Below are 23,207 nucleotides of genomic sequence, written 5' to 3' on the forward strand. Positions count from 1 at the left end.
GCAGGGCATGAAAACAATCCCCTTGTGCAGCAGGCAGTGTGAGCAGTTGGGGATCAGCACGGGTGACTCCCAGCACGCTTCTTGCAGCAGCACTCAGTATGAGGCCACTCTTATGTTTGACTGGAAAATGTGATATTTTTTTTGCACCACCTCCTCCTAAAAGGCAAATCCAGCATTTTCTTGCTGTTTTAATTATATCTCCATTTCATCTCCTGGGGAGGTTCTGAAAACAGCACAAGGTTTTAACCCAGCAGCCATTCAGACTAGGTAAGAAAAATGTAGCAAGGAAAGATTATTAGAACAGTGACCCCTGGATGTCAGAGATGATCCAAGTCTTCCCTTCTTTCTTGTGTACTACACATGCTAAACTACCCTTCTGCAATCTGAGCTGGAAACTCCTGCCAGAATTGCATGGATTGGTATGGCTGTCCCAGGCTCTGCAATCTCTCACAACAATTTTGGGGGACTGTACAAGAACTTTTTTACTTGAACTTTTCTCTGCATTACTGGGCCAACAAAGGAGTGGCTTGTGCATCCCTGGATAGCGTTGCTGCATTGCCCACTAGAGTGCAGGCTCCTCGGGAGGCTGGATATGGGCAATACTCTTATCCTTCCTGAATACTTTGAGCGGCAGGAATTGAGCTCCCCAGCACTTTCCTTCAAACCCCTAAAAGCTTATGTCAGTATTTGTTCATAAAGGTCTGTAAGTAAATTCATGAGGCACAGTAATGGTGGTGGAAGGAGTTTATTCTGAATGAGTCCATCAGTGGTGTCAGGAGTGAGGAGATGCTGGTTCCCAGCCTGGCTGTGCTGCTGCTGGGAGCGCAGATGGAGTCTGGGGCAGACAGGACTCTCAGGTCACATCCAGGGTCCAAGGAGAATAAGCTCATCCCATGAAGGTTGGCTGTCATGAACAGTTTTGTGAATGTCTTTAGCAGATGAAGTGAGTGTAGTTTGCCTCTTTTTTTGTCAAACAAAGGAACTTAACTGCATTAAAAAAATGTGTATGTGCTGCTGCCTACTTGTGAGGTCAACATCATCTCTTTCGTTGGTGGTGCGAACACTTAGGGCAGCATGAAGTCTGGATCTGTTCATTTCCTGCTGGAAATTCTGGAATAAATGATGTGCATGAGCTACCTTAGCTATGATGATTAGATAGCATATTGCTGTGTGACTCATGTTGTTCATTGCTGTTACCATGGCTGTCACAGCTACCTTGTGAGATGTTTATATGAAAATTTTTATAGCATTGAAGTGATAGTGTTAGCAAGTGTTGGGGATTTTTGTTTGCATTGTAAGCTGTGTTTAAAGTCAATGTTTTAAAAAATACTGTCTTTGGAAATTGTTCTGATCCATGGGAAATCTTGCTTAATACTTAGGAAACTGTTTCTGGTTTTATTATCATGAAGACGAAGGAAATCTGTTTAGCTGTAGGCACTACCTCTACAAACCACAGTTATTCAATCACAAGAATCTAATGTAAATCCTGGTTGTCATCCTCTTTCTTTTGTTATTGCTGTGTTTGGGTTTTTTGTTGGGTTTTTTTGGGGGGAGGAGGGGGAGTTGTTTGTTTAAGTATTACAAACTGAAATAGCCATTGTCTTTCAATACATAACACCAGGAGCTTCTTTTAAAAGAAGCTATATTTTATTTATCAGTACAAGCTTGTTTTAAACCTAGTTGAGCTTATATAGCTGCATCTGCATAACATAATAACTATACTAGAAGAAAATAATATTTTTCTATCGTGTTGGGGGTTTTGCTAAAGATTAGTATAATCGTGTCTTCTTCCTGGATTATGACTTTAAATACAGATAAACTTTCACATATTAATGCAGCATTTTCGTGATGATGAAGGTGGTTTAGCAGGCAATCTCAGCTTTTATTTCCAGTACAAATAACATTGATCAGGCAGGGGGGGTTGTTTTTCCTGTGGTGACGAATTTAAAAGATCTCTTCAGCTCTGTTAAAGGTGATGTTTGAATCATTAAATTTGCTTATTCTTTTCATTTTCAGTTCTTTAATTTTTTTGTTAATTTTCTTAGGAGTTATTTTAATTTGAGATTTAATTCGTGTCCTCAAATCTGTTATGTTTGTTTTCATTTGCCAAAAGCTGACAACCAGACAGAAAACGATAGTTTTCATGTATGTGGCTGTGTTCACAAGCAATACATAGGAAAGTGATCTTTTGATTTGCAAGCTAATTAGATGTTGCTGCTTCTCATTGCAGAGTGCTCACTTGGCCATGATTGATACCCTCATGATGGCCTATACTGTGGAGATGGTCAGCGTTGAGAAAGTGATTGCCTGCACTCAGCAGTATTCAACCTTCCTCCAAGCTACAGATGTACCTTATGATATCGAGGATGCTGTCATGTACTGGATAAACAAGGTAGGAGTGCTGGAAAGGCAAATTGACTTTCTTTGTAGCCTGTGTGATTCAATTAGGGATGAGAGGACAGGATATGCGTGTATGTAGGTGAATCAGGATTGTGTCTGATACAGATTGTTCCTTTATCCTGTTTATGGATAGTAAAAAGCAAGGTTTGCAGAAATAAGTTAAGCATGTTGTGTGAACCAAATAAATGAGAAGGCTACCTAAATACTGCAAAATACATTCCATGTGACACCTTAGCAGTCACTGTCATGTCAAGGTGCCATGATGGCTGCTCGAGGGTCTCTTTCTGGTTCTTTAGAAGTTGTCATTTCATTGTGTAACCTAAACCCAAAGGTATCCTGTTTGTGTTTGAACACATCTTGCTTGAAGTGATCTACCTTCACTGCCTAATGAAATCAAATAACAAGGATACACCATTAATCCAATGTGATCGAGCGTAATAAGGGGCAAGGTAGTTCATAGAATGTAAAGCTAACAAGTAGTGACCCTAGACTGCATCAGAGACTGACACTGGCTGGTTTTGCTTCAGGGGTTTAGTCTGAAGTGGTTGTTTTATCTTTTTAGTTAACTCTGTGGTCGTAATTTGTAGACCTTTTGAAAACTTGTAATTTCTATGATTTATTCCTTAGACAACTGAATGAACTTTTTCTCTCTAGGTAAATGAGCATTTGAAAGACATCATGGAACAAGAACAAAAATTAAAAGAGCATCACAGTGCAGAATCTGCAGGAGGTCAAAAGGTACGTGTAGGAGTTAAGATATTTTAAACTAGAATAAGCATTTATCTGTAAACAAAAACTCCTTGCACATAGTATGTAAATATACATTTGCAGTCATTGAACTTTTAACTGCTTGTTAAAGAAAGAAAATGTATATTAATAATTTTGTTATTAATTTTATCATTTCCATCAAAATACCCATTTAAAAGTAAAAGTAATAGAATTGCACTTTTTATTCCCAGTTGTTCCTTTTGACAAATAAATCTTTGATGGCAGGGAAACATCTGTTATGTTAGAGATAAGGCATTTTTTAAGATTAATGAATACTCTTGAATGAATTAGAACTGCAGTCAGATCTGATATGCAAAAAATAGCACATTTTATTTGTGGTTTTTAATGATTTTTTTCTTTCCTTGTGTATTGTCTGAATCTCAAATGAGAGATCTGTATGTAACATCATGGGGAGCGTTGCTCTGGCCACTATCCAAAATACTGGTTGATTGCAGGTTTTATTGTATATACAATAAATACAGATTATGTTTGATTCCCTTTCCTAACAGGATTTTTTTTGTTTATTTGTGTGGCTCAGTTAATGAAGCAACATTAAATACCCACCCAAATACAGAGGGATAGCATACACTTCCAGAGTAGGTAAAATTGCTTGCTTCAGAAAAAGATCATTTATCCTACTGAGATATGATTATTATTGGGGAATTAGTAATCAGTTTGAACATCCTTTGATATTATCCCTGCACTTGAATGCAGAACAGATTTCTGAGCTACTGCAGGGCTGTAATCCTTGTTCCTCTCCTGGTCTGTTGTCAGCTGCTGTCTCCTTTTCAATGCATCTCTGAAGGAGTTGGGGGTTACCAGGCCAGATTAGATGTTCAGCTTCAAAAAACATGAATGTAGTGAACATCCTTGAATTTGTGTGGGGTTTTTTAAAATATAAGGAATGATGATGAAGGCTAATTAGGATGTGACTCAGCAAAAGAAAATGGTGGGGTTTGCAGTAGTGGTGTGACTGATGCATATACCCCGATATGGAAAATTTAAGCTGTGTTTAACAGTGATAGTAGATTGCAAATCTGGAAAATAAGATGTCCTTGGCAACTTCATTTCTCAAATTAAGATAAAACAAAGTAAACAAAGGGTGGGGAGAAAACCTGTGTACCCCTCTCCTCTAGTGATTTTTCTTTTTCCTGAAAATAATAATAGGAAGTTTTATGTGGTTTTTAGGTCACTTGGAAAGGTGAGAATAATTTTTAAAATGAGAGTATAATATGACAAACAAATATATATTAAAAAGAAGACTGTTATCAAAGCAATGTTGTAAAATTATCTGTGTTTGTGTTATCTATATTTGTATTATTTTCACTTATATTAAAATTTGCATTTTATATTAGGAGTAAAATGATAAAATTTTTAGTTTATAGTTTATCTTCAGTGTCACCACTCTTGAATCAATTGTTGAAAAACCTGTATGGTTTGTAACTCTGATCCTATAAATGGATTCAGTGGAATAACACATTTACTTAAAATGGTATATATTGTGAAGCTGTAACACAACAAGAGCCCAGTTCTGTTGGCCAAGGTATAAATGCATTTGCAAAAAAGCAAAATCAGTTGCCATATTATGTTAAAAAAATGTGTATTTAAGGCCTTCTATTCTGTACACTAAATTTTTGGTGCTATTATCCCAGGTACATGTTATGTTCTTTCCCTCACTGGGGGATTCAGCTGCAGAAATTACTTCATTAAGTAAGATATCCCATGCTAGGGGGTTGTATTAACTTTCAGATTATTTAACTCCAAGTTTTCTTTGAGAAACACTGGTCTGTTCAACTGATGACTAATTTACTATGAAATCTCAGCTATTTTTTTGTCCTGATGGCTTTACCAGGCAAACTAATGCAGATGCATTGGATGGTCAAATGTATCAAATCAAGTTGGTCTGAGTTTCTCACAGGAGTTTCTGTTAAATTATCAGATGGCTCCTGTCAAGCATCTCCTACTGTTCATTCCCTGATACCCAGGTGTTTTACCCTGATTATGTGTCCATATTGCATCAGTCCATGCATTTCTCTTGGAAGAGCTCAGATTGAATGATGGCATTGACCTTCCAACCTGTACTCAGCAAAGCTGGGACATAACTGTAGCTAAATTCCTGCACCAGGTTTGGGTGTTGCTGAAATATGTGTGTAATTTTTCATTTCATGCAGTTCCTGGTTTAGTTATTAGTATCAGTAGATGTTCTTAGATTAAAAAAGGGAGAGAATTAAATTCTGCCTTTGTTTTAACTAAAGCAATATAACATTCTTTTCCATTTTTATGGAAAAAATGAAATTATACTTCTGTATATTAAACATTTTTATACTCATATTACAGTTGTAGCTTAATTCTCAGTAGCTGAATTCAATTGTTTTATTTTCTTCCTTTTTTTTTTTTTTGAATTCCTTGTTGCTGCTTCTATTCATATCTTAAAACTTAGAAGGGGACCTGGAATGTTTCATTGGGCAGCTTTTCTGTCTTCCACCATCCTTTTCAGGTTGAGGCTTTGTTATGTAATTTAGGTTCTCTGTGTTACCAACCCAATTTGCAGTTCAAAAGGTGATGATTCCAGTCTAAAATTTAGAAACTTTGCAATCTCCCTTGTGATCTAGACAAACACCTTTGGATATTTGAGTGTTTTGGAACTCAGTTTAAATTACGAATGCACCTTCTGCTGATTAAAGAGATGGCCAAACAAACATGGGAAGAATAGACCATTCTAGTCATTAGGGAAAGCTTACCTTTAGTTTTAATTTCTGGCCAAGAAGCAGTAAAATCAGGTACATAAAAGATGAAATAATAACAAGTAGACATTTTAATCATTTCATCATTTCGTACTGTGATAAATTCATAATCGCTTCTGAAAAACAATTTCAGTGTAACCCTCAAGTCTGCCAAATTAATGCCTTACTGTCTTGTTACAAATCTGTAGTGAACCTTTTTGCAGTAAATAGTAAACCTCTACATTCCTAAAAGTTTTAAGCATCATATAAACAGATTAGTAGATAATACAACTAATAAGATATACCTGTTTTCTATTTCTGAATGGATAAAAACAGTGCTAACACATTATGAGGTTGCTTTTGTTTTCTTTCACTTAATTCTGCTACTGCCAGTCTGTAGAAGATGAGAGGAAGGAGTATGTATGTATGATTTTAAGTTCCAGGTAGTCCTCTGGACCTTGATCAGCTGGTGATTTGTGGTAACCTCATCCGTTTCTGGTAGAGTTCTCTGCATCTTTTTTCACAACTAGGATTTCAAGTTTTGTAGTAAATAGCTTTGGTTTTCAGGCTTCCATTGAATGATACGTAGTGACTGTACAGTTGCACTGGTTAAACTACTGATTTTCAATGTAGCTGGAGCTTTCTTAAAAACCTGTTGTTTTTCCACCTGCTTCCCTGGTTTAGACTTAATCAGTCTTAATAGATTTAAGTCAAGTAAATGCAAATCCTATGAGAGAAACAAATGTAAGAGGACTCATCAAGTACCTGCATTCTTCAAAAGTTTTTTTACATTAGTTTAAACAGTGCGACTTCTTGCGTGAAGGTAAAACACTAACGCCGTAGTTCCACTTCCAGTTTAATGTTCCATAAATCCACACTGCTAGCAAAAGCTAACCTGTCAAGAAGAAAAATTTGCAGCAGAATCAGCTTCTTGATTAATGCACAGCTGCATGAGCACAAATGATGGTGCAAGGAAGACAGCAGGAACAAGTATTTAATGAAAGGCAGGACTGCCATGTTTTGGCACCATAGGATGAATTCAATTTATCATAGTCAAATTTAAAACCTTGTCAGGGGGTGGATAAAAAGTCTCCTTGTAAAGAAGACTTTTTGTCCTTTCTGTTTTTGTTTTGTTTTGTGGGGAATTATTTTGGGTTTTTTGTTGTTGTAGTTTTAAACATTGGGAGAAGTCAACCAGGATTCTCTGCTTAGTTTGTTTTATAGGGACTGATTTTTATGAAGTTCCAGGGGAAAAGAGTTTATTCTTGCTAATCAAAAGTGACAATTCAACACCCATTGAATTCCCATTATGTTGTCCAAGAGATTTCAGCTTTTCTTTATCTCTTTTCCTTTAAGTGGCTTTATGAAGTGTACATTTATAAATCTTATGGTAGTTTTGAATTTAAATTTGATTATCTCAAGTCTCTCACCACTTTGAATAGTCATCTCAATCATAATTTCAACCAAGTGGATAAATAAAAATATATATTGGATTACTAGTTTTGAGTTCAGTTACTGTTACAGACAGCTAGTCTTGGGAGTTGAAACAAATGAGTGCATTTTTCCAAAGAGCAGTTCTTCAGCCTGTCATTAAATAGACATTGGTGGCCTTTTTTTAGTCCAAGTCTGAAATACACTTCACCTTAATAACTCCAAGAAGAATGTTCTATCAGAGTTAAGCAGAAAAAAGGCAGTGTAGGTTTGTTCTCAGTCAATTTATCTAAAGCCTTGTTTTATGATATGGTTTAGAATTCCTGATTGCAGTTGAAAATTAAGATTATTTGTTTTCAAATTCACATATTTTCCCATACTTTTACTACAATTCAGTGATATAAAGAGATACTGAACCCTGTGGAAAGTGCTTTAGTTCAGTGTGACAGAAACGTCCAGAGCCACACATGAACATGCATCTTGTAGTTAATTTTTTTTTTAAGTACCTTTGGGATTCTCCACTGCAGCAATCCACTTAAATGGAGGAGAAGAATATTGAGATTAGCTCTACTGCTAATGGACACCCTTTATCCCAATAGCTTTTTTCCATAAAAGCTGTGTATCATTACTGGAGTTGTTTTGAAGGTTTAACTACTACATAAAATAATAAGGTTCCAAAGCAGTTTTTTTCTGTAGTAGTTTTAAAACTACAGTTTTACCATTCCCAGAAAATATTAATCTTCATGAAAAAAAAAAAAAAAAAATATTTCCTACACTTTGATAATGGGTTTGATTTTTATTTTTCCTAAAACAAAATCCATAGAATGATGAAGGTTTCTGTGTGTACTTATAGTACTGGGACACAATATTTTTATTCTTAATAGTAGAATTATTATGCTAAACCAGTGTGTAGAGTTACAGAGAAAAATCGCTTACTTCAGTGTGCTTCAGGTTAGTATTTTTTGACCACGTATGAGTGTAGAGTTGTACATACCAGTTCTGGTCATTCTCTACCAGCGGTCAGAACTCCATCTGCATTTCAGGTCATTGCACATCATGCAGCTGATGCTAATGTGATCTGTCATTGCCAAAATATAACTGCCTGTACCTCTTGTTCTGAAATTTGTCATATGATTGTTTAAAAATACTGTTGAATGTTACTGTTTGGCTTGAAGTAACTAACACAAGCTTCCCTGCAGTTGGTTGTACTGTACTACAGTGTGTTTATCCTTTTTTCATTGCTTTAGCTCCCCTGCTTCCCCATGTGTGCTGCTGGAGTTCAGTTTGATACTTGTGATCATGACTTCAAGTCTCAAATGAATTCCTCAGTCGGATTGCATATGTAGAGTACAATTAGATGTGTGAAAGCATTTCATAAAACTGCATTGATCTGACAATCTTATCTGTTCATGTGGGAAAATTATAATGTTGATCTACAAAGAGTGCAGACATATTTCTCCAGTGTTATTGCTGCTAATTAGCTCAATACGCAGGGGTTACGGTGCACTAATGCTTACCATTAAATTACAATTCACTGTTACACAAAACTGAGAATGTTAAAGAAAATTGCTTTGTAAAAGTAATTTATGAAATCTGATAAAATGTTCCTTTTTTTTCCTTTGCCTTTTTGCTTTTATTCTTTTTTCCTACTGCTTCCTCTGAAGTCTCCTACCAAATGGTTTTGGAAACTGGTTCCTGTAAGTTTGCCCAACTGCTTCACTTTGATCAAACTGCTTATTTTGGGAATGGCTTTGTCCATGTCATGCTGGTCTAACCATTCATTTCATTTATCTGTACGAGATAATTTTATAAGAGATTGCCCTGCAAAGATATGCATACTGCAGAAGCCTATTTTGCAAGGTAATCTGTGCTAAAGAAATGAGATATAATGCTGGATAAGGAATGACTTTTCAAGCAGTCAGTGGGTCTGTACAAGGTGGTGCTACTGGATATTAACTCATGTCAAATGGTCAGGGTATTTGCAAACTACTTTTTCATAAGCTTTCAGTAAACACATGCTATTTGATACCAATTCTCTTTTAAAAAGAGACTTCCAGAAGTAGCTTTTTTTTGTTGATGCTACATGGAATCTCAAATCTTAGTATATGCAATCGCTACACCATTTGTCTAGAATTCCCTATTTTTCAGCTGATTTAAGACTGCTTTAATCTCTCCCCACACAAAGTAACCCAAAGCAGTCTACTTTTAGTGAGACTGTAATTTCACTAAAAGCAATAACAAGTAACTGTTCATGTCTGCAGTAATAAGTTTGTTTCCTCTGTGCTGTGTCACCTTGGTGTTATCATTACTTTCCTCTATCATACAGTAATTCACCCCTGAAATGCATTCAGATTATTTATTCCGCCACAGGTTTGACTGGGAACAAAATAGTCAGCTGTTTAGGTATATGCAGAATTGCTTAGGTACATGCAGAATTGCATACTTCAGGTCTGAATTCCAAAGAACTAATTCTGATCTCTCTTTGCTCTAAGGATTACCAAGTAACTGATGTAGCATTCCCTCAGATATCTGCTGTCATAACTAGTAAAAGACTGTTCTTACATTGCAAAAAGGGTTGAAAATAACAATAAAGGCAACAGCAGAGGTTACTTGGTGCTGGAAAACCAGTTTAGAAGTATTGTCTTCAGCAGACTTATCAGTATTCAAATTCCTAACAATGTCTGCAGGCAATTTCTCTATCTTTTACAGTGGTGACACACAGATACACTGCTCTTCACAGTATAGTCCTTTAATTTTATTTTGGAATTAAGATAGTGTAACTAAAGGGAGGGAATAATGAAAAAACAAACAAACCAACCAAGATTTAAGCACTTTTTTGGGATCTCATTTTCATAAAGTAAGGTGGCTACTTCAAAGCAGTTTGGGATTATGTGTTCTATTTTTGTCTAGGGTGTTAGTTTACTAATGATTCTCTTCCTTTGCATAAAAATGATATTCAAATATAGAACAGTCAGTCTATTGAAAAGCTAACTCCAGTTTTCCTGCCAGTTGTCCACAGACAGCTCGATCCTGTGGTATTTATGATACGTTGAGTTGTCGGTTCAGTTGAAACCCAAGTGCTGCTGATAACACAGTCGGAAGGCCGTGGCTCAGGCTGCTTTAACAGCTCAGCCAGTCTCCTGCCTCTTCCCTTTACACACAACAAATGTTTCCTAGAGAGATTCCCGAGCATGCAGGCAGCTAAAAACTTACTCAGAGAAGTAAATTTATAACATGTTATCTACTGCCCCGTAAATGTGTAAGAGCATTCATTATTAATGATTAACTCTGAATACACACAAGCGCTCACAGCAGAGTAGCTGCTGTGCTGTTGGCTCATCTGTATCTGACCTTGTTTGTAGGCAAATGTCTTGACTACTTGTTTTAAGTATAAGCTCAAAGATGCTAGATCAGGATGGTTTGGGATCTCAGAAGGAAGATGCCTGTATTAGCATTTATGTTTTAATTAGCACCAGAGCTTCATCATAAATGTAGAGGTTAATCTTTTGCATTATTGCATCCATATATAGTAGCAAGCATTGCAACTGATGAGAAGAGTTTCTTCAAATGGAAGTTTATTAAAAATGCAGCAGAGTTACCAGTGTGTTTTTGTTTTTTCTGTATAGTTTCTCTTTTCAACCAAATTGAAACGTGATGCCTGCTATACCCTACTGAACCTAGCAGATCAGGTTATATGAGTTTATTTTTCCTGAAGTAGTGTGTCTGGCATACACTACAATGAATTAAGTCCTCTTTCTAGCCCCACTTTGAAGATATGACACAGTTTCCAGTATCTGTGGACACTGCTCATAAGACCAGTGAAGGCCTCATTAAAGTGGCAGTATACGTCTTCACAGGGTTTACTGTGCAAGACCTCTGTATTATCAATTTCAAATATTTTTCAATACTGCTTTAAAAGATGCTATTCAAAAGAATATATAAATTACACAGAGCTTGTTGACCATGGTGTTGAGTCCACCTGTATCCTGTATCTGTTATAATTATTCATGTTTAATGATAATTAAATTCTAGTATTTCATAGACCTAATTTCAGTTATTTTGAGGAGGGCATACACAGACACAATCACACGGTAATTGAAATTTGGAGGATTTTCATCATATCGGGGCAGTGGATTGCCACAGTAAAAAAGAATAGACTTTCATTGCAACCATAATTGGCCTATTTGATCAGAAATACTAGGGAGTATTGAGAACATGGAGAAAAGAATATTAATAATGCATTACAGTGGCATGATTTTGTTTGGTGTTAGTGAATTTTTCCTGTAGCATGCAAAATGAGATTTTCATTTTTGTACAGCTTTTTTGACACACAAATACCACTACACTAAAAGTATGTAGTAAAGAATAACTCTCAGGTTTTTTTTCTTACATATTAATTGGTTGAAGTATAAGTTCCCCGGGTCAAGTACAAGGCCTTTGTTTTTCTAGAACGGATGTGGCTGCTGTTGCCAGATTAGGCTTTGACTTCTTAGGCCAGTTAGGGGACACTGACATTCACTGAAATAATCCCCTGTGATCCTTGACATCAATCCAGTGACAGTAAGTATAGCCCTCAGGGTTACTCTGTGGTTCCAGACTTTTTTTCCTGCAAAGCTCGCTTAAACAATTCCTGCCCCACCCATAAAACCTCCATCCCTGCTCCCTCATTCCCTGCAGAAACAAAGGAGAAGAGTTGTTGTAGCTGGACCGATGGTTTTGCTGTGCAGTACCATCAGCAATCGCTTCTGCACAGCCAAAAGATGGAGAGTAGGAGATAAGAACTGTCAGCTTTGGACTTGCTGGGGAGAGTAACTTTCACAAAGACTTATTAGAATCCCTACAGGGAGACTTGCTGCTTAGTGTGTACAGATGAATTTAAATAGCATAAAATTAACTCAGAAACACTCTTGGCATCATAAGCAGTTCTGTGTTGTGAATGGCAAAGTAATCCTTCACTACTGCTTTAAAAATGTCTTAGTACATAATATTAACACATTAAAATCTATACCACTTTCTTCCACCTCCTTTTTTTTTCCCAGGAAGAAGGGAGAAAAAAACCTAAGAATGATAAGTCCATTTTTAAAGTAAACCTCCCTCTCCTATCATACACACAAAAAAAGAAACCCATTAAAAAAATATTCACTGCAGATAAATGCTATCTCAGTATTCTTAATTAATGATCTCTTTATACGCCCACTTGTTTTATCAAAATGTTGCCTTTTATAACTGGGTTACTGCATGGTCATAACACTTGACCATTAGTATTTCTTTGTCTATGACTGCTTATAGTGACACATACTAGTAATAATCTGCATTTGTTGAACTCCATTATTTTCTGGTTTCTGAATTTGTCATGGAGTCAGTTACATATGAGTCAGATTTTGGACAAAATATTTAGGTGTGTTAGCTTCAGAGCCATGACTTGCCAGTAAACTGAAGTTTCACTAGCTAAGGGTTTGTCTCACTGCGTTTACACAGGTAATTTTTGATCATAAAATGATGAGTGTTAAATTTTAATTAAGGTATATAATGCTATTTAGTTCAGTGTGCTATACAGAGATCATTAAAACTTGGTGACTTTGAAGGAAAGGCTCAAAATTAGTGTCATTCCTTTCCTCTTAGATATGATTTATGCCATTCAAAATGCAGCATAGGATGAATAGTTTTAGGAAATTTAATACTGAAATATTCAGCTATTTTTGAATACTGTTTTTTCACTAACAGGGTGTAAAGCCTATAGTATGAATATGTTTTTTAATACGCTTCAGAGCCTTTGTTTCTCTAAATTTCTTCATTCTATATTGCAGGCTCGTTACAGGAAGGAGCAAACATTGCTTAAACAGCTGCCCTGCATTCCCCTGGTAGAGAATCTGCTGAAAGATGGTACAGATGGTTGTGCTCTAGCAGCCCTGATCCACTTCTACTGTCCAGATATCATTAAACTGGAGGGTATGTCTAACACGTCTCTTGGCTTGTAAACATGTCCATAAAAGTTTAAATGTTTGTTTGATAACTATGTGAGGGCAGGTGCTTAAATGCGATAGACCAAAGGCATCATTTAAGTGTGGTGAGTTTAATATTAACTTTGTGCCTATTTATTTTTACATTTAAATAAAAGGAACCAAGATATCCTTCCCTGATGTGCCTGCTTGTATGTTGTCACACTAATACAAACATACTGAGATATATTATTACAGATCTGACTGTAGCAACACATTGTTGCACTTTGTGCTATGAAACTTGAAACCACCTGCAAAACTTGAAACTTTGTAAGTGCTTTTTGTGAATCTGAGTGGTTATAGATACAAAACATGGAAGAGGTTAGAGTTAGACTCTGCATAGCTGCACTCCATGGCAAATAGTTGCTCTGTATTCTGGGCTTTTAGTTCACCTGAGAGCTCCTGTATCACTTGTGGAAAAAAATATACAGTCTAGAAGGTATTGATGCCATTCTGTTCTATAATAGCAATTGTCTGTGATGATGAGCAGCTTCATCTTGTTCTTCAGTACCCTGGTTGAAGTTATATCTTCCTCTTGGCAACTTAGAGGCTCTTGTAGCTGTAAAATGCCTTGGCAGCTAACACCCATCATTTTCTGCCTGTGTTCTGGCTATTATACCTTTGATGTCGTGGGAACACTTATACAGAAACATTCTGAGAAATCCAGGCATTTGAGCAAGGGTTTAAAGCTTGCTATGGACTAAAATCTGGAATTCATATGCACAAACACTTTATAGGGAGCTTCCGGCACAGTAGGCATTGAAGATGAAAGACACAAAGACACGCTCATTCACCATTCCCCTTTAGCCTTTGAATTTTGGAAAGTAGAACTTTTAATTTACGTAAATATTGCAGCCAAATACATACTGCTGTATGTGATCAGGGAGGAGTTAAAACTTGGGTAGTGTTGAACAGAGTAACACCCAGTTCCTTCTTACTGCCCTAGCATGGCTGAGAACACAGACAGTCTGAAGGACCTTGGATACCTTGCATTAACCACATAGGTACTTGCCAGCATCTTCCTCCAGCCTTCAAACAGGACAAGGCACCTGTCATCTTTGGAACTTTTGTTTTAATACTCTTGTTAGGTGTCCTGAAATCATCTTCCTTGAAGACATATAAATGTCATTGTCTCAGAAGTAAATTCAAAGGTACTCCAAAGCAACAGAAATACTTAAGGATTTTGCTCATCTTCCCTGTATTTAGATAACGTAATTATGGTGCATGTTGAATTTTGCTGAGATTTGGTTCTGTATTGGCACTGAAGAAAAGAGGGTAACAAAAACACATATGCAAAAATGCTTAAAAATGCATTAACAAAAAAGAAAAAATTATTCTAGAGTTCTCTGTAGTCTGAAATAGATCACTTCTCATTAAGACTGCATTTAACTTTCAAATCTAGGTTTCCTTGAAGGAATACAGAACTAGAAAGGACTCCCTATGTCAGTGAGTCAAGAAATTGGCTATTGTACAAAATTATATAATCCCTTTCATGAATTTATCTTGTTCTCTCTTAAAACTGTCAAGCTCTTGAAAATCTGTACTCCTTACCCATTTTTTTTAACTGAGTTTTAAGTCTCATTCTTGCTTTCTACCTAAGTGTGCCTATAGTCTGTCTCACCTGCTTTTGTTGTTCCAGCAGTACCCTTTGACTTGAATAGCTTCTCCTAATCTGATAAATACCTTTTTATTTTCTTTCTCTTATGTCAGACCAGGTAACTGAACCAAACCTTTTCAACCTCCCCTGCTGAAGTAGATTTCCATGCCCATTATTACCCTCAATAGTCTTCCTCTGCAACTAGTCTAGTTTTGGTTCATCTTTCTTGAATATGGATGGTCATAACTGTACCCAGAAATCCAGCTTGACATGTCATGACCTTTGTACAGAGCCTCTTTGTCACTATTGGAAAGAAACTCTCTGAGACATTTTAGCACCATATTTGGTTTTTCCATAGCTGTGTGATGCCAAAGGCACAGAAATATGTTTACAATTGCTAATACATGATAACTTCCTGCTCTATATCACTCTCAACCAGTGAATCACATTAGAATTTCGTTAGGTCCAAGTGCATGATTTCACCTTTTGCATTACTATATTTAATCTCCTTTCAGTCAGTTTAGTCAAACATTTTTTTCTACTGATCATCGTCTGTGAGGTTGGATTGATGGACTAGGTCTGATTTCCTCAGTATGGGAATCCTTATCCTGCCAGCATCAAAGTGGATTCCCTGTCTGAAGAAACCTTTTATATCCTAAAAAATTCAAAACTTATGTGGAACTCTGTCATACCCTGTTGCTTGAGGAAGGAAGTCTGATGCATACTCTGGAAGTATATTTCTTTTTTTTCTTACAGTCCTTTTTTTTACAAGGACTGTCTTTTTCTCTTTTCTAGGAATTTATTATTGCTACCTAATTTTCCAAGAAACAGTCATAAAAAGAGAAAAGGAGGTTATCTGGGCATAAATAGTATTGAGAGAATACTGTATAACCACTTTGTCTTTAAATAGCACTTTCAAACAGAGTGATAATTCATATATCAGGCTTCAGCTCCTTATAAAAACTCATCTCAGGCATCTCAATCCCCAAACAGAAATGCTAAGACCAATCTAATGCTGATTTTTTCTTTTTTTGAAGATTCAGGGTTAATGGCATTAAAATGTGCTCTTGGATCCCTGTGCAAAGAAAAAGAACCAATATGTACAGAGAAGCATGTGAAAACATGTACATGTTCTTTTAGACATTTTTCACAAAAATGTCTAAATATATAAAAATGCAAGGATAAAATATAGGTTAATAATTTCTTTAGTGTCTGAAATAGGAAAATAGAAGTCTCTGATGGGGGGGGGGCAGAAATCAAGTCTGAATCCAGAAAATGCTACAGAATCCAGCAAAGCCAAAAAGCACTTTTTTGCAAATCTGTATCTAATCTTTGCTTCTTTTCTTCCTTTTTAGATATTTGTTTGAAAGAGACAATGTCCTTGGCTGACAGCCTGTATAATCTACAACTGATTCAAGAATTTTGTCAGGAATACCTCAACCAGTGTTGCCATTTCAGTCTTGAGGATATGCTCTATGCAGCTTCTTCCATAAAGGTAAAAGAAAAAAAAAAATTAAAAATTAATAAAAATGTGATCAACATCCTCAGGACTGTTCTGCTAATGGATGTTTAGTCTTTGTTTTGGTTTGCTGCTCTATGTCATCTCTTGTGATGGAGCATGCAATACACAAATTTCAGCAGCATGTAAAAGCACCTTCTTTTGGTCATTGTTTTTCTAGTTATTTCAGAGTATTTTTTAAAAAGCACTTGTGAAAGCATTTGTAAAAACTTTAATTTTGTGCGAAACTATTTCACACTTTATCTTCTTTCTTAGTAATTAATTGTTATTTAGAGTTTTTGATCTGTGATATTTCTGTTAAAATGTAATAATGATCTGCATCAGTTTAAATGTATTGAGGATTTAACAACAGGAGGAAGTATTGAAGAGTTTATGGAATTACTGCTCACTGTTCTTACTCATTTCTGTGTACACAACAATTTCGTGGTTTTTAACCTTAAAGCTTTTTCACTCTGTAAAAGTGTAAACTTATGAGTTAATTTCGTTGGAAAATCCAGTGGTTTGATGCCCAAAACACAATTCCAGCAACTACATTTGTTTCAATAAACAATTAAGTGTTTTCAGTCATTCTAAAATTTTGCACTTCTAGGACGCAAAAAAAAGCAATAATCTATAATTTTTTAGGCCTATGTGGAAAACAAGGAGCAACTGAATGATTTCTTACCTAATTGTAACTTAAATTTTTCATTATTATGTTTCACCAAGACTTTCTTCTATATAAAACAATCTTCATTTGCTTAAGATTCTTGTTGGCTTGCCTTCAGGGAATGAAATATTATTTTTCTGAAGTCAGCATATCCATTGCAGATGGGCTGTAATTGGTTTCTAAATATCTGGGTCATTTCACTGCTTTTATGATCTTTATAGCAATCTTGCAAGCAGAGTCAGAAAGGCCAGAGCTTGAATACAGCTTGGTTGTCTCCTGTAGGGCTGAACCCAATCCTTTTCAAATAGGTAATGAGCTGCCAGGGTGAGTAAAGGCAGGAGGACTTAAGTCTAGACTGCTTAGCAGTTGCTGGTTTATTTTGTGTATGCAAAGTTGCATAGTGACTGCTTTCAGTCAGCTTTTGGTGTTCTTAAATTTCAGATGCAGTCATCTACCTACACACTTGGGAAGTCTGCTGCATTGCAGTCTGTCTTTAGTTCACAGTCCTACAACCACAAGGATCTCGAGTGGGACTCCTTCACTGCATTGTGATTATTCCTCTTACACTTACATGGAATGAACGTTAATTATTCCTGTTCTGGTTCATACCAATCAGCAATACCTTTTTTGTAGTAGTGGCTTGAATTATTTCTCAAGCCACTGTGCGCTATGAAGTTCCAATTTTAACTGAGTAACTGTAGTAAATATTTTGCCAATATCCCAATGCATCAGACTTTACACTTTTAAAGTGCTACAGACTCCGGGATTTTGCTGTTTCTGAACACTGCTTTTAGACGGGATTTAGAGTTCTTTCAAAGATTTAGAGTATTTCTAGAACTGAGAAAGCCCTTTTGTGATCATGTTTTTACAAGTTTCTGTGGTGTAGATGCTTATTTAGATGTAAATGCTACAAAGCAAGGCTGCCAAGTTTTTCTTCTAAAACTGGGCATGGAAACTTTGGCTAGTGCTACCAACTCTGCTTTTCCAGTGTTAACAGTTAATTTTCTTTACAAATAAATTCATAGTTAAAGGAGCTCTTTCTTAGTTTTCCAGTGCATCTGAGTAAATTTTAAAAAATGCATATGTTCTCCAAAGAATTTTATCATCACTTTGAAAAAGCTTGTATTGTAAATGGATATTTTAAATATTGCACATTGAATTACACTGGTTTGTAGAAGTCACTTTTATCTTGACCTACAAAATCTACATAGTATGAAGTTTCAGGATTTATAGAAGTGTGTCTTTGTTAATCAGCAGAAATTCCTCTCTGTTGTCAGGGTGGCTCATACTGTACAGTAGGTGCCACTGTGCTTTTGGCTAAAAGTCTCTTACATTCATAGCAGTGATAGAAAAATCTAAAGGGATCAGGCCCAAAATGCGGACCCTGCGTTCCTCCCGGGCACACTGCACTGTGCTATCCCACTCAGTCCAGGCACGGCAGACACAGGATACGATGCAGGAATTTGGTGCCAGACCTGACTGAGATGACTGTGCCTGCTTTTGGCTTTCCCATCAAAATGCACAGAAATACAGTCACATTAATTTAAAACTCCACTTAACAATCGTCCCAAGTCTTTGATACAGGCTCTCAAGATTTTGCAGCAGATGAAACTGTTGGCTTAGTTCTGGTTTAGCACTGAGGAGAAATACACTTTGTCTGGATTTCTAGACAGCTTTAATGTGTCATAATCAAAGGAAGCAGAAAGTAAGTTTTGTTACTCCTTACTTTCCTATTTCACCTCCTCTAAGAAAAATACATTTGTGAAGTTCTTCATAAAATGTTTACTAAGGCTACTGATATTAAAAAAAAAATATTTGAATACATTCCATGGATGCTTGAGGCACCAACAAGGGACCATACCAGTTCCTGGTTGTTTTCCTTTGAGACACACAAACACAAGTACAGAGAGATTACATAAAAATAATCACAATGTTTTCTGGATCCTCCCTGCATATTTAACAAGAGGAAATAATAGAAAATCTTGGATCTCTCTTGTGCAGACTGCTTTTTTTTCTTGCTTCTCCTGCAAGCAGTTTTATACTCAGACAGGATTTATTTTTCAAGTATCTTGTTCTTCACCTGTATCTGGGAAAGTACATGGAACTGAAAGAACTGTTTCATTGTGTCTTGACATGCACTTTCAAAGAACAAGTCTGTAGACATAAAAAACCTTGCATGAAGTGTCATCACAAGAAACATGAACCACTCTGCAGTCTGTAAAGACTTCTTTATTACTTTATTGCTTTGTTGATTAGCACTGTGATGTAATAGGAGGTATGTAGCACTTGTGGTTTTGTTGTTTTATGGAATGTACAATTCCTAAAAGGATGCTGTAAGGGGCACGTATGGTCCCTGAATAGAAAGAATTAAAAAAAGGGCATCTCACCTGTTCCGTTTGTCACGTGAGATACATGTTGAAAGTATTTCTAACAGAGGAAAAAAACCATCTTTACTTGTTATTGATTATATTGGTATTTTTAGGTCATACTCTTTCAATTTATTGTAGTAGGACCATAGGCTTCAAATCTAAGAACAAGTCATTTCTGAGGTTAACTGTCAAAGAGGGTACTGACAGACAGCTTGAACCATTTGATATTTCCCATAATTTAAAAGTTTACATGGGAACCTGGCAACTGATATGCAGTTAATTATTCTCCTTTATAAGTGTTCCTTTACCTGAGCCTTCAAAAATGTGTGGGTTTGTATTTTGGTTTTTTAGATAGTGATCCTAAACTTGTGCTACTCATTCAATCTACATGTGTTTTACATTCCCTTTTCACTGATAGGGAATTGAGGGTGAGACACAGATCACAATCAATATTAGAACAACTTTTATTAGTTCAACTGCTAATATTAATAGAATGAATTAATTATTAATAAGAGAGAACTATTCACACAATGCATTCATTTGCTCATGGAGTTCATGCAGATACACACACACACAGAGTCATTTTTACTGGGTTGGAGGCCTCCCAGAAGGACTCCCAGAAGGTGGGGCTCATACTGGCCCACCAGTGGCTTTTGGGAACACATCCAGAAAGTTTCTTGAGGGATTCATTTGTCTCTTGGGATGTGTATCTGCACATAACAACTACAGCCCTTGTGGGCACATTGGACTTGTACAGCCTCTTGTTGGCACTGGCGCGTGCTGATGGTCCTGTACAGCTGTGGCTGAGTCCTGCTGCTCTGAGCTTGTGGATTCTTGGGCATTGAACAGGGCTGGGAATCTCTGCAGCCCCTCCATTCTTGGGGGCTGTTTGTTGAGGCATGGAAGCTTCTTCTCTTTGGCTGCTGTGTGCAGGTAACTGTAGGGTCTGTTCGCCCAAGCTCACACAGAAGGCGTATTTCTTTCCGAGTGAAAGCTTTCAGAATGTGAAACGAAGCAAATCTGAGAGATGATTGCTGTCTCTTGTCTGCAAAGGGCGTTCCTCTGACCTAAATGTGGGCCACTCTAAACTGTGCAGAATCACAGCTAAGCATGTGGAATAGGTACCTTATTTTTGCACTTGGCTATTAACTGGAGAGGCAGAAAAAACATTTGCACTGTCAAATCTTTGTTGATTCGGATCCTTCTGAACTTTTTTTTTCCTCTTCACTGGTGAATTGAACAGGAGCATATGATATCTGAAGGGTTGATTTATACTAAAAAATATTTATTGCACTTGAGCAGTTTTGAATACTTGCACTTTCTGATGTAATATTGATGGTGACTTTGTAAACAACGTAAGCAGAAGCTGTAATCAGCACCAGAGATGTGAAAAATTGTGTTCAAGTACATCGCTTAGATAAATCCTAGAAAATCAGGGCTGCAGGACATCCACACGTGTTGTGCAGCTTTCCCTCCAGTCTCAGTGGAAAACCCACTGCCAGTCAGGCTGCCAACCTGAGCCTGAACTGGCAATTGCAGCTCTGTAAGCATGAACGTGGATTCCTTAAGGACCCGGAGAGCAGCTGGCTGTGCTTGGTGAGGTGGTTGAGTACGGATGGTGGGAGTCATCCTGGGATTTGATCCCGTCTGGCTGGGTTAAAAGGATTTGGGATCAGGAATGAAAAGTGAGATTCGACCAGGGAACAGTTTTTTAAGGACGATTTCTCCCCTGAGAAGGAGCAGCCGCTCCTGACTCATTGTTTAAAGGGAAGCAGCGTGCTTTGCTGTCACTGATGTTCATCGGCCGCTTGTCCCTCTTGTTCTGATCTGAAACAAGACATGCTGGAGTTTTAAAACTGAGTTGTGGCTTTTCTTAGTCTGTGGCAGGAGACAGGACAAACTGGATGGATCAGACACAACTGCAGTTTGGCTTTCTCTGTGCAGTCCAGTTTTCTGCAGTCTTGGTGCATTTATGTTGGCGCTTTTATAACATAAAAACTGGACTTGCACTGGAGGTGACATTTCCTGGCCTGCTGAACAGAGATTTTAATGTGCATCATAAAATAAATTTTACAGTGTATTTTTAGGTTGATTTTGAAAAAATTTCCAAAAGCCTCTGTGGCTGCTGTCACATCCAATTTTAGTGGGTTCAGGCCTGGTGACAAATTGTTCTTATCATTTTTGTATAAGATCTTTTAGTTATTATTCTATAAGATCCAAAACCTATAAGTATTAGGAAGGTAGAATTTATTTTAAGTGGTAAGATTGGACATACTATTCCCACTACCTAATTTGATTTAAAAATTAATAGTGATTTTAAAACTGTGAAGGGGAAATAGATTAAAGAAAATACTTTATCTTTTTTTGTATAAAATTTTAAAAAACAGGCTCACTTATTTTTCCCTTTGGTACAGAAACAAGTGATGACTTTAGATTTTATACTAGAGAATAGGGGAATTTTTTTTCCCCAAAAAAGATAGCATTCCAAAGTCTGTTAAACAGAAGGGATTTTATGGTACAGCAACAGAAGATGCAGTACTAGGAACAGTCTGCAAATATCAAATTAAAAAAATTAAATGAGAATGTCGAGCAAATAAAAGGATCTCTGAAGCTACAAGTCTGCCATCTGCTGTTCAGGGGGCTTGAGCCAGTCTGAACTGCTCAGAGCTTTGCTGGTTTTTATTACTAATAAAATGCTGTAACGCTTCTGAACACTGTTGTGTGTAAGTGCATGTGATAATCATGTGACAAGCTCTTAAAACTTTTGTCACCATAATCAAGGCAAAATCTGTGGTAATAATATCTACATTCTTTCTAACCTGGATAGCAGGATTACTACAGACCCAGTGTTTGTTTTTCAAAAAAATTATGTTACTGATCATCGTTCCCTTTGATCATTCTTAACGTCCCTTTCTGACTAAAAATACCTTGTGAGAAAACGTGATTTCCATCATGATGTCTCACCATCAGACATCTAAAATAGCCTCTGTTCCCAGTGGGCTCTGCATCCAGCACTTTCATTTTCAGTTCAGTAAACACTGCTGTGGTGACTTTGGAAAAACAAAGATAATCTCAGAAGGAGTATGAGTCCTTCATAAAATAGTCCCACTATTGTGTGTCTCTTGTTCACTGAAATGCAGCATTTCAACATAACCATAAGAAACTGGAGTATTTAAATGCAATGTTATTTCAAATGGGGAAAAAGCTATTATTAGAACATTTAATAATTTATTTTTGTACTAAAAAATCAAGTTAAAAATGTAAAAGTTTAAGGAGAGGTAAGAGGAGGGAGTAATATTAAGAGAGAAATTGTAATATTTAGAAATTGTATTATTAAAAATCATATTTTGTCTGAGAAGTACATCTAATTTTTTTCCTTGCTTCCTAATGAAATCAGTGAGTGATACCAAAATGCTGTGCTTAACATTTTCTCTGAATGGAAAAAAATTTACTATGCACTTTTCCTCATTCATTTCTGTTGAGCTGAATAAGCAGCGATGGGGTTTTTCCTAATCTATTTATAGCTTGTGTGTAATAACTATGGCAACATCTGGCTGATCCCTTTACCATAAACTGAAGCAAGTGAGCAGCTTTTGGTCTAAGAGTATCCCTTTGCTGGAGTAAAGGTTGATCTATGTTAGAAATATTTGAGAAGAGTAAATCCGAAGCAGAAGTGTCAAATAGATATTTAAAATTATGTTTTCAAATTTTCCTGATACAGAATTGAAGCTATCCCATTTATTATTTAACTTTTT

The 23,207-nt window shown here is 36.5% G+C and overlaps 1 protein-coding gene across 5 annotated transcripts in view; it reads left to right on the forward strand.

Annotated features, from left to right (window-relative positions):
* Positions 1–23,207, forward strand: part of CAMSAP2 (calmodulin regulated spectrin associated protein family member 2) — an 80,765-nt gene that overhangs the window by 37,738 nt on the left and 19,820 nt on the right. For 3 of the 5 annotated variants that reach the window (XM_027880415.1, XM_027880416.1, XM_027880418.1), the window contains 5 exons: positions 2,231–2,392; positions 3,055–3,138; positions 8,987–9,019; positions 13,130–13,271; positions 16,274–16,413. In XM_027880415.1, the coding sequence (XP_027736216.1) occupies positions 2,231–2,392; positions 3,055–3,138; positions 8,987–9,019; positions 13,130–13,271; positions 16,274–16,413 (561 nt within the window). The remainder of the gene's footprint in view (positions 1–2,230; positions 2,393–3,054; positions 3,139–8,986; positions 9,020–13,129; positions 13,272–16,273; positions 16,414–23,207) is intronic. The other 2 variants (XM_027880417.1, XM_027880419.1) reach the window with 1 other exon arrangement.

The sequence above is a fragment of the Empidonax traillii genome, unplaced genomic scaffold (genome assembly GCF_003031625.1).
Source record: "Empidonax traillii isolate 1590-97213 ecotype Southwest subspecies unplaced genomic scaffold, ASM303162v1 scaffold69:size3087049, whole genome shotgun sequence".
Taxonomy (NCBI): Eukaryota; Metazoa; Chordata; class Aves; order Passeriformes; family Tyrannidae; genus Empidonax; species Empidonax traillii.